Source organism: Adelges cooleyi, unplaced genomic scaffold, assembly GCF_023614345.1.
Source record: "Adelges cooleyi isolate 19-005CV unplaced genomic scaffold, UGA_ACOO_1.1 ACOO_flye_CR_arks_rails_tigmint_CR_PRNA_394, whole genome shotgun sequence".
NCBI lineage: Eukaryota > Metazoa > Arthropoda > Insecta > Hemiptera > Adelgidae > Adelges > Adelges cooleyi.
In genome coordinates, this window is record NW_026096072.1 from 197048 (window position 1) to 214031 (window position 16984).

Below are 16984 nucleotides of genomic sequence, written 5' to 3' on the forward strand. Positions count from 1 at the left end.
ATATAATTTTGGTGTTAACTTGACTTTTTTTTTTTTAAATACATACTTATACAGTTAGTCTATATGAATATTACTTGTATATATATATTTCTGTTTTTGAATTGACCTAATACCTAAAAAATATTATTTTACTATTCGTATTATAATTCAATACTGAGTTGTATAACTAGTAGGATAAGATTATTTCAACTCATAGAATTGGTAAATTGTATCTTAATTTTATGACTTGTTAATGCCTGGTCTTAGACATTGTAAAACATATTTTCAGCACCGGATGACTGGTGATTATTTCACCTAGAATTTGGCTACGGTAAAATAGTGTTATTTTTCTATTCTTTTTTTTGTATTTTCATAATAAAAAAATTTGATTACACTTTTTATAAAAAAATTGTATATGTTATGATTATATTCTAGATCTACCTTCAGTATCGCCTTAGAAGGTCTAAAGAAAAAATCCACCACTTTAAAGGGGTAAGGTTTTATGATATTTGATTGGCTTGTCAGCGCGTTTAACGGTAGTACTATGCCTAAAGAATATTCAACACAAATTTTGAACTGATGGTGTAAGTCATTAATACAATGATCTGACAATCTGCGTGTTTGTATAATAATATAATATTATTTATTTATTTTAAATCAAACAGTGGAAGTTCTAGCATTTATATTATTGTATTGTGGTACTATAGTGGGATATAAAAAAATGGTCTAGCTTTTTATAGTACCATTTTAAGATCTACATTTAGCGAAATCCTCTTTTAAACTATAATACTACACAATTTTAAGTCTTTTGTAAGCCTTTTGTGAGCTGATCAAGTTTTTCCCTATTATCATCTCCTGGCCTAAGCAAATTTTACATATTTTTTTTATTATGTTACACTAATTCACTAAAATAGTATGTTAAATTAAATTAAATTTTAAATATTAATTTTATTGGTTTCCAAATTGTTACGAATGGGACAATAATGATTTATTAGTATAACAATACCTGTTTAATTTTTGTAATGTAACTTTTATTACTTCATATAAATATAACAATATTTGTATTATGTAATTTAGTATTGAAAGAAATCTGAAAGTAATTTCATCCCAATCAAACGTTTAAACAAAAATCTTGTTCAGGAAAATAGTGAAGTAGAAGTATAGACCATTGAACGGTGTACAGTTAAACCAAGCACAGCACAGTCTAAACCAAGTAAATTTTAAATCAATACAGAAGAGGTTAGCAAAGCTGAGTCAAAGGAATTATTAAATCTGAATGTGATTTCGTAAAAATCAAACGCTTTCAATATTCAAATATTCTATATATTTCTGAACCAGATATAACCCGTGTATGTATCTAAAGGTGGCTCCACTGCATCTACTAACTTCTTATTATGTTGCTTTATAAACAAGCTCTAACCTTTTGAGATAGATACACTTTATAGATCTTCTTGTCGGGTATACTACATAAAAATCTATAGTCTTGGTTTGTAATAATTGTTAGCTTATTGTTCAATTTATTACTTATTGTCATAGCAGCTTATAGTCCCTTTGGAATTTTCATAGAGTAAGTTATTTTCACCTCAAAGGATTACTAGCACTAGATGATCATAATATATTATAAGCAAAACTTATCTTAATAGAAAAAGTAAATTGCTATTGATTATTTAAAAATAATGACTAGAACTATACTCAAATACCGATTTCATTCATAACGAGATCATTCATGTATAATAATTCAAAGGTATTCTTAAATGTATAGTTATAATAAGCAGATATTATTTGCTTAGGATAACATTTATATAATACTAAAAAAATACACACTTTATACATAAAAAAAATAAACTATCTATCTTAAACCCAATGTTTATGTTTACTATTTTTTAATATTAAATATATACATTTTTTAAGACTTTGTACATTTTAATACAATACAGTTTGACAAAAAAAACAATTTTCGTGATTTTCGTTTCAATACAAAATGAACCAACTTGAATAAACAAACTATATTAGTTTCCTGTCCTAAAATTGGAAGGGTTTTGAATATGTCAATTGCTTGCCTACATCTCACTGGCCATAGGTTAGAACTATTTCATTTCCGTCAGTTGTCTTATTAAATATGATTTATACTTCAAAGACAGGTGAAATTTGAACCGAAAAATTATATTAGTATTTTTGATCATGGTTTACAAAATATTTTTAATATTAGTGTAGTTATACTAATTCTCGATAAATAATTAATCTATTATACAAAGCACAAAGAAGCCAGACGCAAACTTTACTCAATTTTGAACTTAAACTTGAATAAAAATTGTTTGTATATAACTTTTAAACATTTATAAATAATAAAGCCAATTAATGAAATCGTGACGAGTATCAGAGATAGTATGTCTAGAAGGTAGTATTCGTACCACGTGAGATCAAACGCTTTAGTCTTTAGATGTTGTGCACCATTATGTCGTACAACGTATTCCGTCCAGTAAGCGGCTGATTTAGCAGGCGACATTGGGCGATCCTTGAAACGCTTGGAAGCTAGTTTAGCATTATACGTGTACCTAATTGTAAATAACAAAAAACAAATAAATTTAAATCAAGTTTCTTAATGCTTAAACACATATTTTTTTATTCTTAAAAGATTTGAAGAATATGAAATAGTTTTATGTTTTGTAGAGGAGCCGGTTTTAAACTGATATTGACACCACCTAATCTAACTGACTTCTTATTTAACTCCCATTTCCATTGTGGACTAACTTCGATTGCAAACCACTCAACATAAACCGTCGTGTATTGTTTAATTATAAAATAGTTTCAATTAAATTATTATAATTTAAATCTTTTTGAGTAATATTTTAGTATAGTTTTAATCAAAAATATTGATGATTATTTTTCATTTGTTCACAAATATGAAATTATATTATTAAGTTTTATTTTTGTATTAAAGAATTTTATGAAAAAAAATTAGCCTGAACCGCAAAACCAATATCAACAATAATGAATCACTTTTGCACCCATATTTATACACAATTGTTGGGACATAGTGAGGACGGGAAGGTCACAGGTCTAAGGACATTTTTAGAACTGAAAATTATAATATCACTTATTTACAAACGCTTCGATACAAATCTGTAGACAGTAGGTTCAAACCAGTATAGTCCAAACCACGCACAGTACAAATCAGCACAGAGAGAAACTAGAAATAGTAATTGTGTGAGGGTGGTCCAGTGATCACAGATAAAAATACAGTTATTATCGTAAAAAGCATAGTACCTTATGTCAATTATGAGCTTTAAAATTCATTTTTAGTATTAGGGTGTATACGATTAACATTGATCATCTGTCTATAAAAGTGTAATGTCATAGTTGCCCATATTATATAATAGATAACAACAAAATCAAAATATTTTCATACCTTGACGTGGAAATTGACTGTTTCTTTGACTCTTTTTGACTTGAAAAATATTGTAGGTGAAGCCACAAAAAGGGGAAAATATAATTTTACCTGTAATCAATTTCTAAAATTTCTTTAGAGCTGTGGCCTTCACGTCCTCACTATATCCCGACATTTATGTATAAATATTATTTGTAGTATATGTTATGGGTGCAAAAGTGATTCATTATAGTTGATACTGATTTTTTATAAAATTCTTTATTACAAAAATAATACTTAATAATATAATTTATTAATAAATGAAAAATGATCATCAACATTTCTGACACAAAATGTTATTAAATTAAAAACAGTTCATATTCAGTTTTAATCTTGGTATTTTAATTTAAGAAAAAGAGTTTAGCATTTCATGTTTTACCGAAGCTACTTACGCCTACTTAATTAAGTACCACTTGATGCGTTTTACTTAATACGGACAAAAGTTTAGAATAAATTATTTAGTATTCTTAATTTTTCCACGCAGTATAATATTTCGAGTTATTATTTTACACTTCATTCTCATTGTCAGTAAAAATTGACTTTTATTGTAAATTGTTCTGGTGCATCGTTCCACATTTCAATATTCTTACCTTATAACGTAATATTTTTTACCGCAGCCCTTACTTTTTATCGTTGATTAATTCATTAATCGATTCGAATATCTGAGATTCGGTGACGGTCATCACGTCGAGTGCAATGGCCATTCCGGCGTCGACCAGATTGGCAATGTTTCTCGGTTGATCGTAGACAAGTGGAAACCCTAACATCGGAACTCCGGCATCGACAGCTTCAAACACGCCAGATATTCCACCGTGACCGATAAACAGCTTGATATTCGGGTGCACTAGGAAAAAATTAGTTTATTCTTTTACAGGTTTGAAATAGATAAAAATTATTACTTAACGTCTCCTCATTGATTCTTACAGAGAATATCGCGTTGAGGGAACCACTTTTTCGTCATCACGTTGTCCGGTTTGTCTTCCATTTCGCTCTCATATTTCCACAGTATCCTCTGGGGGAGGTGCGCAAGAGCTAGTTTAAATGCGGTTTTAATGCGGTCTGGAAATGATGACATTTTTATTGTCGATCCAAACGTGAAGTAAATAACTCCATTGGGCGAATTTTCAATAAACTCTCGAATGTCCTGTAGCGATATAAATATTTTAATCGATTAATCATATGAATATAATAAAAAAATAATAGGGTTAGGTAACCTAACCTAACCTAACCGTGTATGGTACAGTGGTAAAGGCGTAAAATAGTGGAAGAGGCGTTACTATAACCTCCACCTCATATACCCGTGACTTGTTTTCTGAGACAGGTTGTTATACTTTTTTAAATAACTTTTACATATTTTTGGTTACCTTTTATGTTTAAATTTAACATAGCCACAAGTAAATTTGCTGAAAATGTTAATTGGTCGACTACCAGTTTTGGATAGTACTTAGATATTTAATAAATTTATAAAAATAACTTCAAAAAGTAAAACATTTAAGATCAATAAAATTTGATGTGTTTTTTATAGCGCAAATGAGTAATTTTAACTTATTTTAATTTCAAAATATTCACTTTAACAAAAGTTAAATAATTTGTCATATTTACTCGTATGTGTAACACCTGTACATATATTTTATAGATATGTATGTTTTTTTTTTATTATCTACGCACATAAGTGGTTTAATAAAAATAATGGCGTTCTCAAACTGAAAATTATTGTCTTATATTTATAGTACTGATAACAGCAATTGCAGCCATAAACTTATAGGCACTGGGTATTAATGAATTATACAATTAAGATAAAACATATATATTACTGATAATGAAACAATATTAAATTTACAAGCTACTACAAAAAAAGTTTATTAATGTAATTGCAATGGGAATAGTAATAAAATGCAAATAATACGAGTACGCTTAAATAAGAATTTTAAATTATTAATAAATTGATACACTATTTCAAACAAAATCTACTTGAACTTTTTTTATCTATATCTATATTATTTTATTAAAGCGAAATCACAAGTTATCTGGAATGCGCTTTTTAAATGATCCCTATGAAAAATGCATTTTAAAGGTTTATAATATGTCATATTATGTTTTTTTATTGCATTTAAGCTTAAGAGCCTACCCAAAAATAACGAACACTTATAGACAAATTGTAACTTTTTGCACTTCACTTTAGGAAAGCAATATTTTTATACGCGTTTAAGTTCTATTATTATTTTATTATTATAATATTAACGAATACAAGTTTTATGACATGTGTAGGTACTTTCTTTCAAAAATCTTAACTTTATTCACGTGCTATAGGACACAAGGTTATACGCAAGAAATGTTTTAGACTAGTTAATTAAACCAAGACAAAGGTCACAAGTTTTTCAACATATCAATTTTAGTTTCTAATCTAATGAAATTTGGTGTACGTATGCTTGTGTATTTTGTACAAGAAACTTTTATTTAACTTGATATTTTTTTTTAAACCTTTATTACAATAACTCATAAAGCTAATGTATACGATACGACTTTTCAAATATATTGAAAAAAAACCCCTGCAGTTAAGTGTTGTAAATAATTATTTTTTTAATAACGGGTGTTGTGTCCAGAAAACTATATTTTTAATGATTATTTATGACTTACATCCGGTATTGTATTTGGTTTGGGAAGGTGAATGCCGCCGATTTCTATGAAATTGGGTGGCATTGGTCTGGCCGGCTCGACAATGAAATGACTGTTTGCAAAAACCAAGGACGGTACGACCGGTTCTATATAGTCGTACGGTTTGGGGTTGGACTTCATCGCTCTCGTTTCGGTATACCACAAGAGGAATTTACTGTATTTGTAGGTGAGAAAATTTAGCAATCGTTGTCGGAATGACTTTGGGTAGCCAACGGACGACATCATGTTCGACACGTACGCCGGGTTGGGCTCTTGGCCCAGAAACGATGACTCTAAGTAAGTCGGTATTGGCGACGGAAAGAGATAAATCAGAGGTACACGGAGACGGCGAACCAAGTGTGACATACAGGCCGAAGCTAACGACTCGGTGACGACGACATCGAATTCGTCGGTATTGCCCGCCGCCATTATCGTTTTGATTTTGGAATTTCCATAGATGATGTCACATTCTAATCTGTTGAGGCGTACCACGTGGTTGATCAGATTGTTCGGAGGTCTGAGCCGTTCTTTATTTTCGACCAAGTCCAGGTTCAAACGCATCGGTCCTTTCAAAACGATTTCCGTGTAGTTTCGTCGTTCGCCTTCTGGAAACCAAGTGAAAACCGTAACGTTATGACCGGCGTCGGTCAGCGATTGCAAAAATCTGTCCACGAAATACCAATGACTTTTTGCCGCTATCGTGTGCACGGCCAAAACCCGTAAGCCTGCCTCGGTCGGATGTAAAAATAGCGAAACTATCGCCACAAACACCGAGACAACCGACACTATGAACATTATTGTTGCGTTTTAATTTTTAAACGGATCGAACTAATCTTTACCGCGCGCGTTGGTTATGTTCCGTGGTCTGACGGCAGGTTGTTCTATAAAGCTTAACAGAAATAAATTGATCACATTGTCAATGACTGTTTCGTTGCATAACCAGAAAATTAATATATAATATTATAAAAAATAGGTACTCGCGATAAAACGTTTGGCATCGTAACACTCCTCTATTCCCGGAGGGAAAATGATAGGATAGGTAATCTTAAAACACTTCATAAAGATAAGGGAAACAAATTAACGAGCATTAATTTTTTGTTAAGTACATACATATTTTTGTGTTTACACTTTTAAACCAGGTGGATATCGAACACGAAAATACATTTACACCGATGTGTATAGTGATAATTTAATTAAATTTAATTTAATCAGGTTTACATCCAATAGAACTAAAAATATATGTTAAAAAATCAGATCCATATTTGTTTTACGTGTAAGGGATGAAGATAAAAATGTACAACGTATTCAAAAATATAGTAAAATGTATAACTAATTATAGGAAAAACGTTAATTTACAAAATATTCGTACTTCCTGAAAATGTTAGTGAATTACATCAAATAGATCACCCTGTATAAAATAATACTGTAACCATTAGCTCTAGAAAAGCTCATAAAACGGTTTTCCTTGTCGATAAGTATGTTAGGGCTATAATATTCTTCTTCCAAGGTGAGAAGTGTTGAACATGTTATCATAAGCAAATATCGCCGTACAAAAATATTTACAGTAAATATTATATATAATTTATTTTGTAATGAAATGTATTAGTACTTGGATATCTGGCGATGTAACATAACGTGTGAAACTTTTTCATTAGGTTACTATTCGTCGTCGTTCGTTGGAGTTCATCAACAGTATCTCGTAATATTGATTAATTATAGTAATAATTTGCTCAGTATTTTTTTTTATTAATTGCATATTATTATTGAGTGTCATTAGTGGATGACTTCTCACGTCAAGCGTATCATGTTGTAAATTACTCTAACCATATAAACCTATTGTGCCCCTAAGGTATAGATTGTTTATCTCAAATAAAGAAAAAAAAAAAAAAAATTGCATATTATCCACATAATATACAATGTAACATATCGTTTTCACTTGACTTAATAATTTAATCTAAACATTTATCTGTATTAAGTAACGTGTCAAGTGGTACATGGTTATGGTACCACTTGGTAGTAGGTGCATGTAGCTTCGATAAAACATTAAACGGTAGATACTTTTTCTTAAATCTAAATATAAAGATTAAAATGGAATACGAACTGTTTTAATTTTATTACTTTTAATGTTTAGTTGGAGCTTCGAAGCGGAGCTGAGAAGTTATTGTATATGTAGTAATGATGTGCTTTTGTATTTTTGTGTCTGTACCCACGATATCTCTTATACCGCTAAACCGATTTCTTCGTGTAGTAACTCTATAGATCACAAATCGTACCTGTAAGGTACTTTATATTGGCCAAAATTAAAAAAAAAATACAACAAAAAAAATATACATATTATTCGACTTAAAATCACGGCACTCCATATTTTTTTTTTTTTTAAATAGTAGAATTAATTTGAAATTGTATGGAATTTTCTATAAACATTGACAAACCAAAAAAATATCATAAATTCTTAATCTTTTTCCCTAGGAGGGATAAACATTTTTCATATACAATTTTTCAAAAATCTGTCAAACTTTTTTTTTATCACAAAAAAGGGGGAAATTAAATTTTGACTGTAGTCAATTTTTAGGTTGCTATGCGTGAGTGAATCAACATTTGAACCTTCTAACCACAAATTTGTATTGCAGCGTTTGTATAAAAGTGATTTTATAACTTTCAGTTCTAAAAATTGTTTAGACCTGCGACCTTCCCGTCTTCGCTATGCCTCGACTCCGCTGTACTGTCTTTTTCTAACATAAAACCTTGTTATTACTTATTACTATTATGTATAAATATTATTTGTAGTATACTTATGGGGGCAAAAGTGATTTATTATTGTTGATATTGGTTTTGCGGCTCAGGCAAATTTTTTTATAAAATTATTTATTACAAAAATATTACTTAATAATATAATTACAGATTTGTTAATAAATAAAAAATAGTCATCAACATTTCTGATTAAAATATCAATCAAAAATGTTTAAATTATAATAATTCAACTGGAACTATTTTATAAATAAACAATACACGATGGTTTATGATGAATGATTTGCAATCGAAGTTAGTCTACCGTATAATTGGATGTTAAACAAGAAGTCATTTAGATTAGGTGGTCCAAATATCAGCTTAAAACGTGTTTTTTGGAGGTAAAAAAAAACTTACTCTTCAAAAAGTCTAAAGGGCTAAGCTGCTATGACCGATGACAATAAGTAATTGAACAATGAGCTAACAATTACAAACCAAGACTATAATATGTATTTTCAAGATTATTAAAAAACGTTTTTGTAAAAATAGAATAAAATATGTTTGATTAAAATCAAACGCTTCGATGTGAATCTAGCAAATGTAGGAATCTAGCACAGTGTGGACCAAGTACAGTATACACCAGCACAGTTAGAAATTACCAAAGTGTTGTGGTCCAATATCCAAAGATTCGTATCAAATCGTTTTCTTGGATGTAATTTTGTTAATACCTTTAAATCACTGGTCTAGATGAAATTAATAGTATACCTTACAGAGAGTTCCATAAAGAGTATCTATCTCTAACCTTGGGGCTCGTTTATAAAGCAACATAATAAGAAGTTAGTAGATGTAGCGGAACCACCATTAGATACCTAAAGGCTATTCGAGTTATATCTGGTTCAAAAGTACAGAAAATATTTGAATATTCAAAGTGTATGAATTAAATGAAATCACATTTAAATTTAATAATTCCTTAGGCTCAACTTTGCTAACTTCTTCTGTACTGATTTATACTTTACTTGGGTTAGACTGTGCTGGTCTAGACTGTACTGTGCCTGATAGTACTGTACACCGTTTGAATGGTCTATTGTTCTACTTCACTATTTTCTTGAACAAGATTTTTATTAAAAGGTTCGATTGAGATGAAATTACATTTAGATATGTTTTAATACTAAATTTCCAGTTTACTGTTATTATCATATGAAATAATAAAAATAATACAAACGTGTAGATTGACAAATCTTTATATTAATGACTTACACTTATCAGTTCAAAATTTGTGTTGAATATTCTTTAGGCATAGTACTACCGTTAAACGCGCTGACAAGCCAATCAAATATCATATAACCATTCCCCTTTTAAAGGGGTGGAATTTTTTTTTAGTTTTTTCAAGGTGATGTTTTAGAAATCATAGTCTGGAAATTAGACTTAAGGTAGATCTAAAATAGGGTAGTAACTTGTAAAAAAATGTTTAAAAATGTGTGTTAAATTTATTTTTTATGAAGATTACAAAAAAAAATAATGGGACAATCATATTTTTACAGTATCCAAATTTTAGGTGGCTATATGTGAAATTCTCAACCTGTATTGAAAATATTTTCACATACTGTGTTTTTTTTTTAATATCTAAGACGAGCAATTAACAAGTCATAAAGTTAAGATACAATTTACCGTTTTTATTAGTTGAAAAAATGTAATCCTAGTTGTACAACTCGGTGCTTAAATTAAAATACGAATACAAAAATATTATAGATTAAAATATATATAAATAAATATTTAAGTAGTACTGAAGTAGTATTCATATAGCAGTTAATAACTGTATACTACTTGTATGTAGTTGAAACGTCAAGTTAACACCAAAATTATGTATGATATTCTTTAGATAGTAAGTGGACAAATAAGTAGTATAACTTTTATTTTCCCTAGATGAAGCTTGATCGTTGGGAGTAATTATTAATATTGGTGTAGATCATACATTCTGGAAACACATAAAATCTTTTTTATAAGCCAAAAAAAAAATATATATATAAGTATTATTCAGTTTTGATCTTTAACTTGAATAAAAGTTGTTTGCATATAACAGTTAAACATTTATAGAGAATAAAGCCAATGACCGAACACGTGACGATTATCAGAGATAGTATGTCTAGAAGGTAGTATTCGTACCACGTGAGATCAAATGCTTTTGTCTTTAGATGTGATGCACCATTATGTCGTACAATGTATTCCGTCCAGTAAGCGGCTGATTTAGCAGGTGTCATTGGGCGATCCTTGAAACGCTTGGAAGCTAGTTTGGCGTTTGACGAGTACCTAATTTTAAGTAACATAGAACAAGTTAAAAAAATAAATAATAATTTTTAATATGTCTAAAAACAAATTTCTCATTCGAAACACTTGAAGGTTATTTTTCACTTATTATTAACCTATACTCATAATATTAAGAGTACAATGTTAATTATTAAAATATTTACAATTATTAAACTAGGATAGTTTAATCCATACTTAATATTTTAGTTGTGTTTAAATCTTGAAAAATTTACCATGTTGATGTTACTTTTTTAAATTATTGTTTTTCATTCTTTCACAGCTATTAGTTAGCCCGAATACAATATATATTTTTCAACCATATAAGCCCATCTCTTAGGTGTTAAAACTTATAAACTTAAAATATTTAAATAGTCCCGTGTATGTTTTATTAACTTGCTGAAAATGTTGACTGGATAAAATCAGAATTGCAAAATTTACTTTTAATGGTTTTTAATTGAGCGAAATATTACCTATAAAAATATAACAAAGAATAATAAAAGGAATAAAGGTATACCATTAAAAAAAAATTACTAAGCTTAATAATATACTTAAATAATTATTAAATCCAGGAATAAAAGTAATAAAATTACGAGATGTATTCATATTTCAGTTTAATCTTTATATTTTATCAAAGAAAATTACCTAATTACTACTTATTACTTATTAGTTCTTACTTTATTATGCCTACCTTATTATAAAATCCTATAAACTGTTTCAAATTATTTATTAGTTTCTGCCTGCATTCCCCTAACATATGCATTTTTTAGGAGTTTAAGACTATAACAATGTGCATTGTTCAATACTTCATTCTCATTGTCAGTAAAAATTGACTTGAACTGTACATTTTTATAGTGCATCTTATTATGCGTCATATGCATTATATATTTGACTATAGGTATTACTTTTTATCGTTGATTAATTTATTAATCGATTCGAATATCTGTGTTTCGGTGACGGTCATCACGTCGAGTGAAATGGCCATTCCGGCGTCGACCAGATTGGCAATGTTTCTCGGTTGATCATAGAGAAGTGGAAACCCTAACATCGGAACTCCGGCATCGACTACTTCAAACACGCCAGATATTCCACCGTGACCGATAAACAGCTTGATATTCGGGTGCACTAGGAAAAAATCAGTTTATTCCTTTACAGGTTTGAAATAGATATAAATTATTACTTAACGTCTCCTCACTGATTCTTACAGAGAATATCGCGTTGAGGGAACCACTTTTTCGTCATCACGTTGTCCGGTTTGTCTTCCATTTCGCTCTCATATTTCCACAGTATCCTCTGGGGGAGGCGCGCAAGAGCTAGTTTAAATGCGGTTTTAATGTGGTCTGGAAATGATGACATTTTTATTGTCGATCCAAACGTGAAGTAAATAACTCCATTTGGTGAATTTTCAATGAACACTCGTATGTCCTGAAGGAGATATTTTAATCGATCAATTTTGTGAGAGTATTAAAGCTATTACTATTATAGTAGTATCGACTTGTAAAGTATAACGCAAAAGTGAAGGCGTATAATTGTAAAACAGGCGTTGTCCACATGCTCGGCTCAAGGGGAAGAGGGAGGGTGACAGGTGTTAAGTCAAATGAATAAAATGTGTAACATTGTATATGTGGAAAAAACATTATAATAAAGGAATTTATATTTAAATTTGTATGGTTAAGGGTTTTATGTATGTGGCTGATATGTAGATACAAAATATATAATTAGGGTATTCAACCGAAACTGTCTTATTTTTAATATAGATTGACAGTAAAAATACACAAGTACTGTTCGTTTGGGAATCATAAAGTGAAATTTACAATTTTCGGTGATAAAATAAATGTAACTTAACTTATCGTTGTAGTGCTTGAATTGAATGAGAAATAGTAAGCATTTTTTACAAACAATTAAGGGTAAAAATAGTGATTTATAGTATTTATTTTTATTAGATTTCAAACTTTCTAATTTTAGATCAAAAAGTAATTAAATAATTAGTGAAAAATGTTTATACAGATTTAGTAAAATGTAATTTTTTTTTTAACGGTTGTCGTGGCCTTAAAACTAGGGATTTTAGATTTGTGTCCTTTCTCACAACGTCCGATTTGTATATTTTTTTGTAGATAAATATAATTTATAAGTACCTTTATATATTTTTAATGATTATTTATGACTTACATCCGGTATTGTATTTGGTTCGGGAAGGTGAATGCCGCCGATTTCTATGAAATTGGGTGGCATTGGTCTGGCCGGTTCGACGATGAAATGGCTGTTTGCAAACACCAAGGACGGCTTGACCGGTTCTATATAGTCGTACGGTCTAGGGTTGGACTTCGTGGCTCTTGTTTCAAAATACCACAACATAATTCTGCTGTATTTGTAGGTGAGAAAGTTGAGCAACCGTTGATGGAATGTCTTTGGGTAGCCGAATGACAACATGAAATTTGACACACACGCAGGGTTTGGATCTTCACCCAGAAACGACGCCTCCAAGTAAGTCGGCATTGGTGATGGAAAGAGGTAAATTAAAGGTAGGCGGAGACGACGAACCAATTGTGACATGCAATCGGAAACTAATGTTTCGGCGACGATGACATCAAAGTGTTCAGTGTTGCCCGCAGTCATGATGGCTTCTATTTTAGAATTTGAAAACGTAATATCACATGCTCTTCTGTTACGGTGTATAACGTGTCTGAGTAGGTTATTGGGAGGTTTTAGCTGCTCTTTAAATTCAACTAAATCCATGTCTAAACGCTTTGGTCCCTTAAAAACATGTTCTGTATAGTTTTCTCGTTGGCCTTCGGGAAACCAGGTGAAAACCGTAACGTTATGCCCGGCGTCGGTCAGCGAATGCAAAAATCCGTTCATGAAATTCCAATGACTTTTTGCCGCCATCGTGTGCACGGCTAAGACCCGTAAACCAGCCTGGGTCGGATTCAAATACAACAAAGCGAACTCCAAAAACACCGTGACAACCGAAAATAAAAACATGATTATAAGGCTAATTATTATTGTGTAGTACTTTTATTAATGACGGATCGAAATTCATCAATATCACACGCGTCACTAGTATTTTGTAATGTGGAAGGCAGTCGGCACATTGTTTTAATCGACTGATTGTCTATTACTGATTACATTTTATAACAACAATACCTATATAGAAATTGTTTGACTAATTATTTACCTATTACTGCTTACGATAACATGTTCATTGTTTGAGGGGTACGGCGATATAATCCCAATAGACTTTATAGATAGTAAAAATAAAATCGACGAACTCTCTCTAAAAAATATATTTGAATATTATTTTGTTGCTTATACATGTATAGTTTTTTTTACAAACGTGTCGTTGTTTACGGTAAAACTTAACTATACAAACAATTAATGTGAAAAATGATTTATAATTCGGTGCGGAGCTGATAAAGTGATGTTTTTTCAATGATGTGTTTTTTTTTTTTTTTTGTGTCTGTACCTACGATATCTTCTAAGCCACTGAACCGATTTTTCGTGTCGCAACTCTATGTAGAGCAATCCATCTGATGTAAGACACTCATTTTCTCGGAAAATATAATTATTTTGAAAATTATTTGTTTCTTATACTTCTAGCAGGGGGAGCAGGCAGGTATTATGTATAGGGCGTCACGCATAAAAGGCACATACAAGTTAGAAAATCCAAATTGATAAAAAATAAATAAATATTTATATTTTCAGATATATAATCATATTTTATAGGGTCTAATGATGGATTATTCACCATGGTCTCAAAACTATTTGACTTTGACATAAGTCTGTTTATTAGTTTTCGTCGTACATTGTAGAGCAATACAAAATTTAGTCACAATTAGGTAATTTATTTACACAATATTGACAATACTCCAATGTATTAACAAAACGACACAGGTCGTTTCCGGTTTCTGAATATACAATGCAGGTCACGTTGCCGGTTGCAAGCACTTTTTTTGGGCATGATAATAAAATTAAATTTTTATTAGCTGGTCATACAAGGATAGAGTGTGATAGTGATCACGCTTTAATTAAAAAAATATAAAAAATGTCGAACATTTCGATTTATCATTCACATGATTGGCTACAGTTAGTTCGTCAGACAGGTAAAAAAAAAAACCATTTAAAGTTATTCAAATGTGTCAACATGATTTCTTCGATTATTCTGCATTATTCAACACTACATTGAAGGTTGAAAATGTAAAAAAACAACTATGGGGAAACATTGAAATAGTAAAAGACAAAATGGCTTCAATACACAAAAACAGATCTTGGTCTTTTACAATACAAGGATACCCTAGATATTTTAAAACCATTTCAATCTATTCGACTATTAGGACGAGGACAAGCTCGTGCTTCATTTATTCCTCGTCAAATTTACATAAAATCACTACCAATAACTGAAGCAAAAAAAAGGACTTATTGCTATTACTTCAGTTTTTTCCTGTGATTTTTCATGATTATTATAACAACTTATCGACTGATAAAACCCAAAGAGATGAAATAGATTTCGCTAATGAAGAAATCGAAGAAGACTGAATGAAGCTATTATTTAATGTTTTTTTTTATATTTTGTTATAGTAAAGGAACTATATTTTGAAAAAATTGTGTTATTTTAATGTAATATTTAATATTTAAGATTGAATATTTATTTTAATTTGTTTTTTTATTATTAAGAGTTAAGAAGAAAGTTTAATTTGTATTTAATGAATTTTTTGGTAATAGTAAAGAAACAGCTATATGTATTATGTTGTGTTATTGAATTTCGAAAAAAATTGTGTTATTTTAAAGTTATGTGATATGTGATATGTAATTTGGGATATTAGTTATGTCAATCAAATTTATGTGCAAAAAGGGATAACTCAGAAAACATTTTGTTTTTGTTGTTTATTATAATTTGTTAACAAAACTAATTTGAAAATTTTCTTCAAATACAGAAATATAGTATGAAAATAAGTTAAATAATAAGTATGTTTTTTTCCCATACCAAATAGACTATAACATTTTTCTTAGTAAATTTTCAAAGTTTCAAATTTATTTTTCCAAAAGTTGCAATTTTACACTTATCCCCCTTTGCCCGAACACCACAGATATGATATCATTGTCATACCGTCAATGGGTAGGTAGGTTAGAAAAGAATTTCGTCGAAAATGTTTGCTACTGATAAGATATGTGAACAATTGGCGAGTATAAACTGTCACGGTTTCCGACCGTAGGTAAAAATCCGGTTTTTCAAATATTTAAAATCCAAATTGAATATGAATCAAAATTTCAAATCTTTTCAACTTAATAAGCAAGGAACCGTTTGATGAAAATTTGGAAATCCAAACGCTAGTATATTTTTTTTTTTAACTTTGTCTACAGATTTATGAAATTAAAAACATACTTTCCCATATCAAAAAAACCAAATGCGATACTTGTTTTACATATAAGGGTTGAAGATAAAATAATAATTATTATTATAATAATAATTTTAATATTAGGAAAAAAAAATTCTCTAAATATTTATATTTTCCGAGAAAATGAGTGTCTTACGTCATAGTTTGATCGATTTTTAGCAAACAAATGTAGTATATTTGTTTAATATTTCACATTTTTTTTTCCTTCAGTTTTTTATATGAAACGACAAGTATACCTCACAATTATTCGTTTTGTCGCTCAGTTGAAGTTCAGTTCATAGTTGTTAGATACAATGGTCTTCAAATTCACTATTTTGATACTGTCTTGTATCATAGTTGATAATTGTCTATCGGATCTATCCGATAAAGAAGTAATATTTTATATATTATATTTAGACTAATATTTTGCAACTAAAAGTATTTTATCAGTGTTTTGCTCGATTGTTTATTACAAACCGGTCAAAGTTCAGTGTATTACTTAACAGTAATTTGTTTCTATGAA

General features: G+C 29.8%; 4 protein-coding genes across 8 annotated transcripts in view; 2 read left to right on the forward strand and 2 right to left on the reverse strand.

The window, feature by feature from the left end:
- Positions 1-16984, forward strand: part of LOC126841582 (UDP-glucosyltransferase 2-like) — a 57538-nt gene that overhangs the window by 3913 nt on the left and 36641 nt on the right. The window lies entirely within an intron of this gene.
- The window catches only part of LOC126841583 (UDP-glucosyltransferase 2-like), a 57971-nt gene continuing 43108 nt past the window's right edge, over positions 2122-16984 (reverse strand). Inside the window, exons 2-5 of one of the 3 annotated variants that reach the window (XM_050578165.1) lie at positions 6044-6576; positions 4331-4550; positions 4031-4250; positions 2122-2534 (exon numbers count right to left, since the gene is read on the reverse strand). In XM_050578165.1, the coding sequence (XP_050434122.1) occupies positions 2258-2534; positions 4031-4250; positions 4331-4550; positions 6044-6576 (1250 nt within the window). In that variant the 3' untranslated portion in view covers positions 2122-2257. The remainder of the gene's footprint in view (positions 2535-4030; positions 4251-4330; positions 4551-6043; positions 6577-16984) is intronic. The other 2 variants (XM_050578167.1, XM_050578166.1) reach the window with 2 other exon arrangements.
- On the reverse strand, positions 10319-14189 carry LOC126841585 (UDP-glucosyltransferase 2-like). The gene is made up of 4 exons (XM_050578168.1): positions 13259-14189; positions 12295-12514; positions 11995-12214; positions 10319-11095 (listed from the first exon to the last, which is right to left on the reverse strand). Exons 1-4 carry the CDS (start codon positions 14069-14071, stop codon positions 10819-10821), a joined length of 1530 nt encoding a protein of 509 aa, XP_050434125.1. The 5' UTR covers positions 14072-14189; the 3' UTR covers positions 10319-10818.
- Positions 13138-16984, forward strand: part of LOC126841587 (uncharacterized) — a 65452-nt gene continuing 61605 nt past the window's right edge. For both annotated transcript variants that reach the window (XM_050578172.1, XM_050578173.1), the window contains exon 1: positions 13138-13573. The gene's annotated coding sequence lies outside the window, so the exon portion shown is untranslated. The remainder of the gene's footprint in view (positions 13574-16984) is intronic.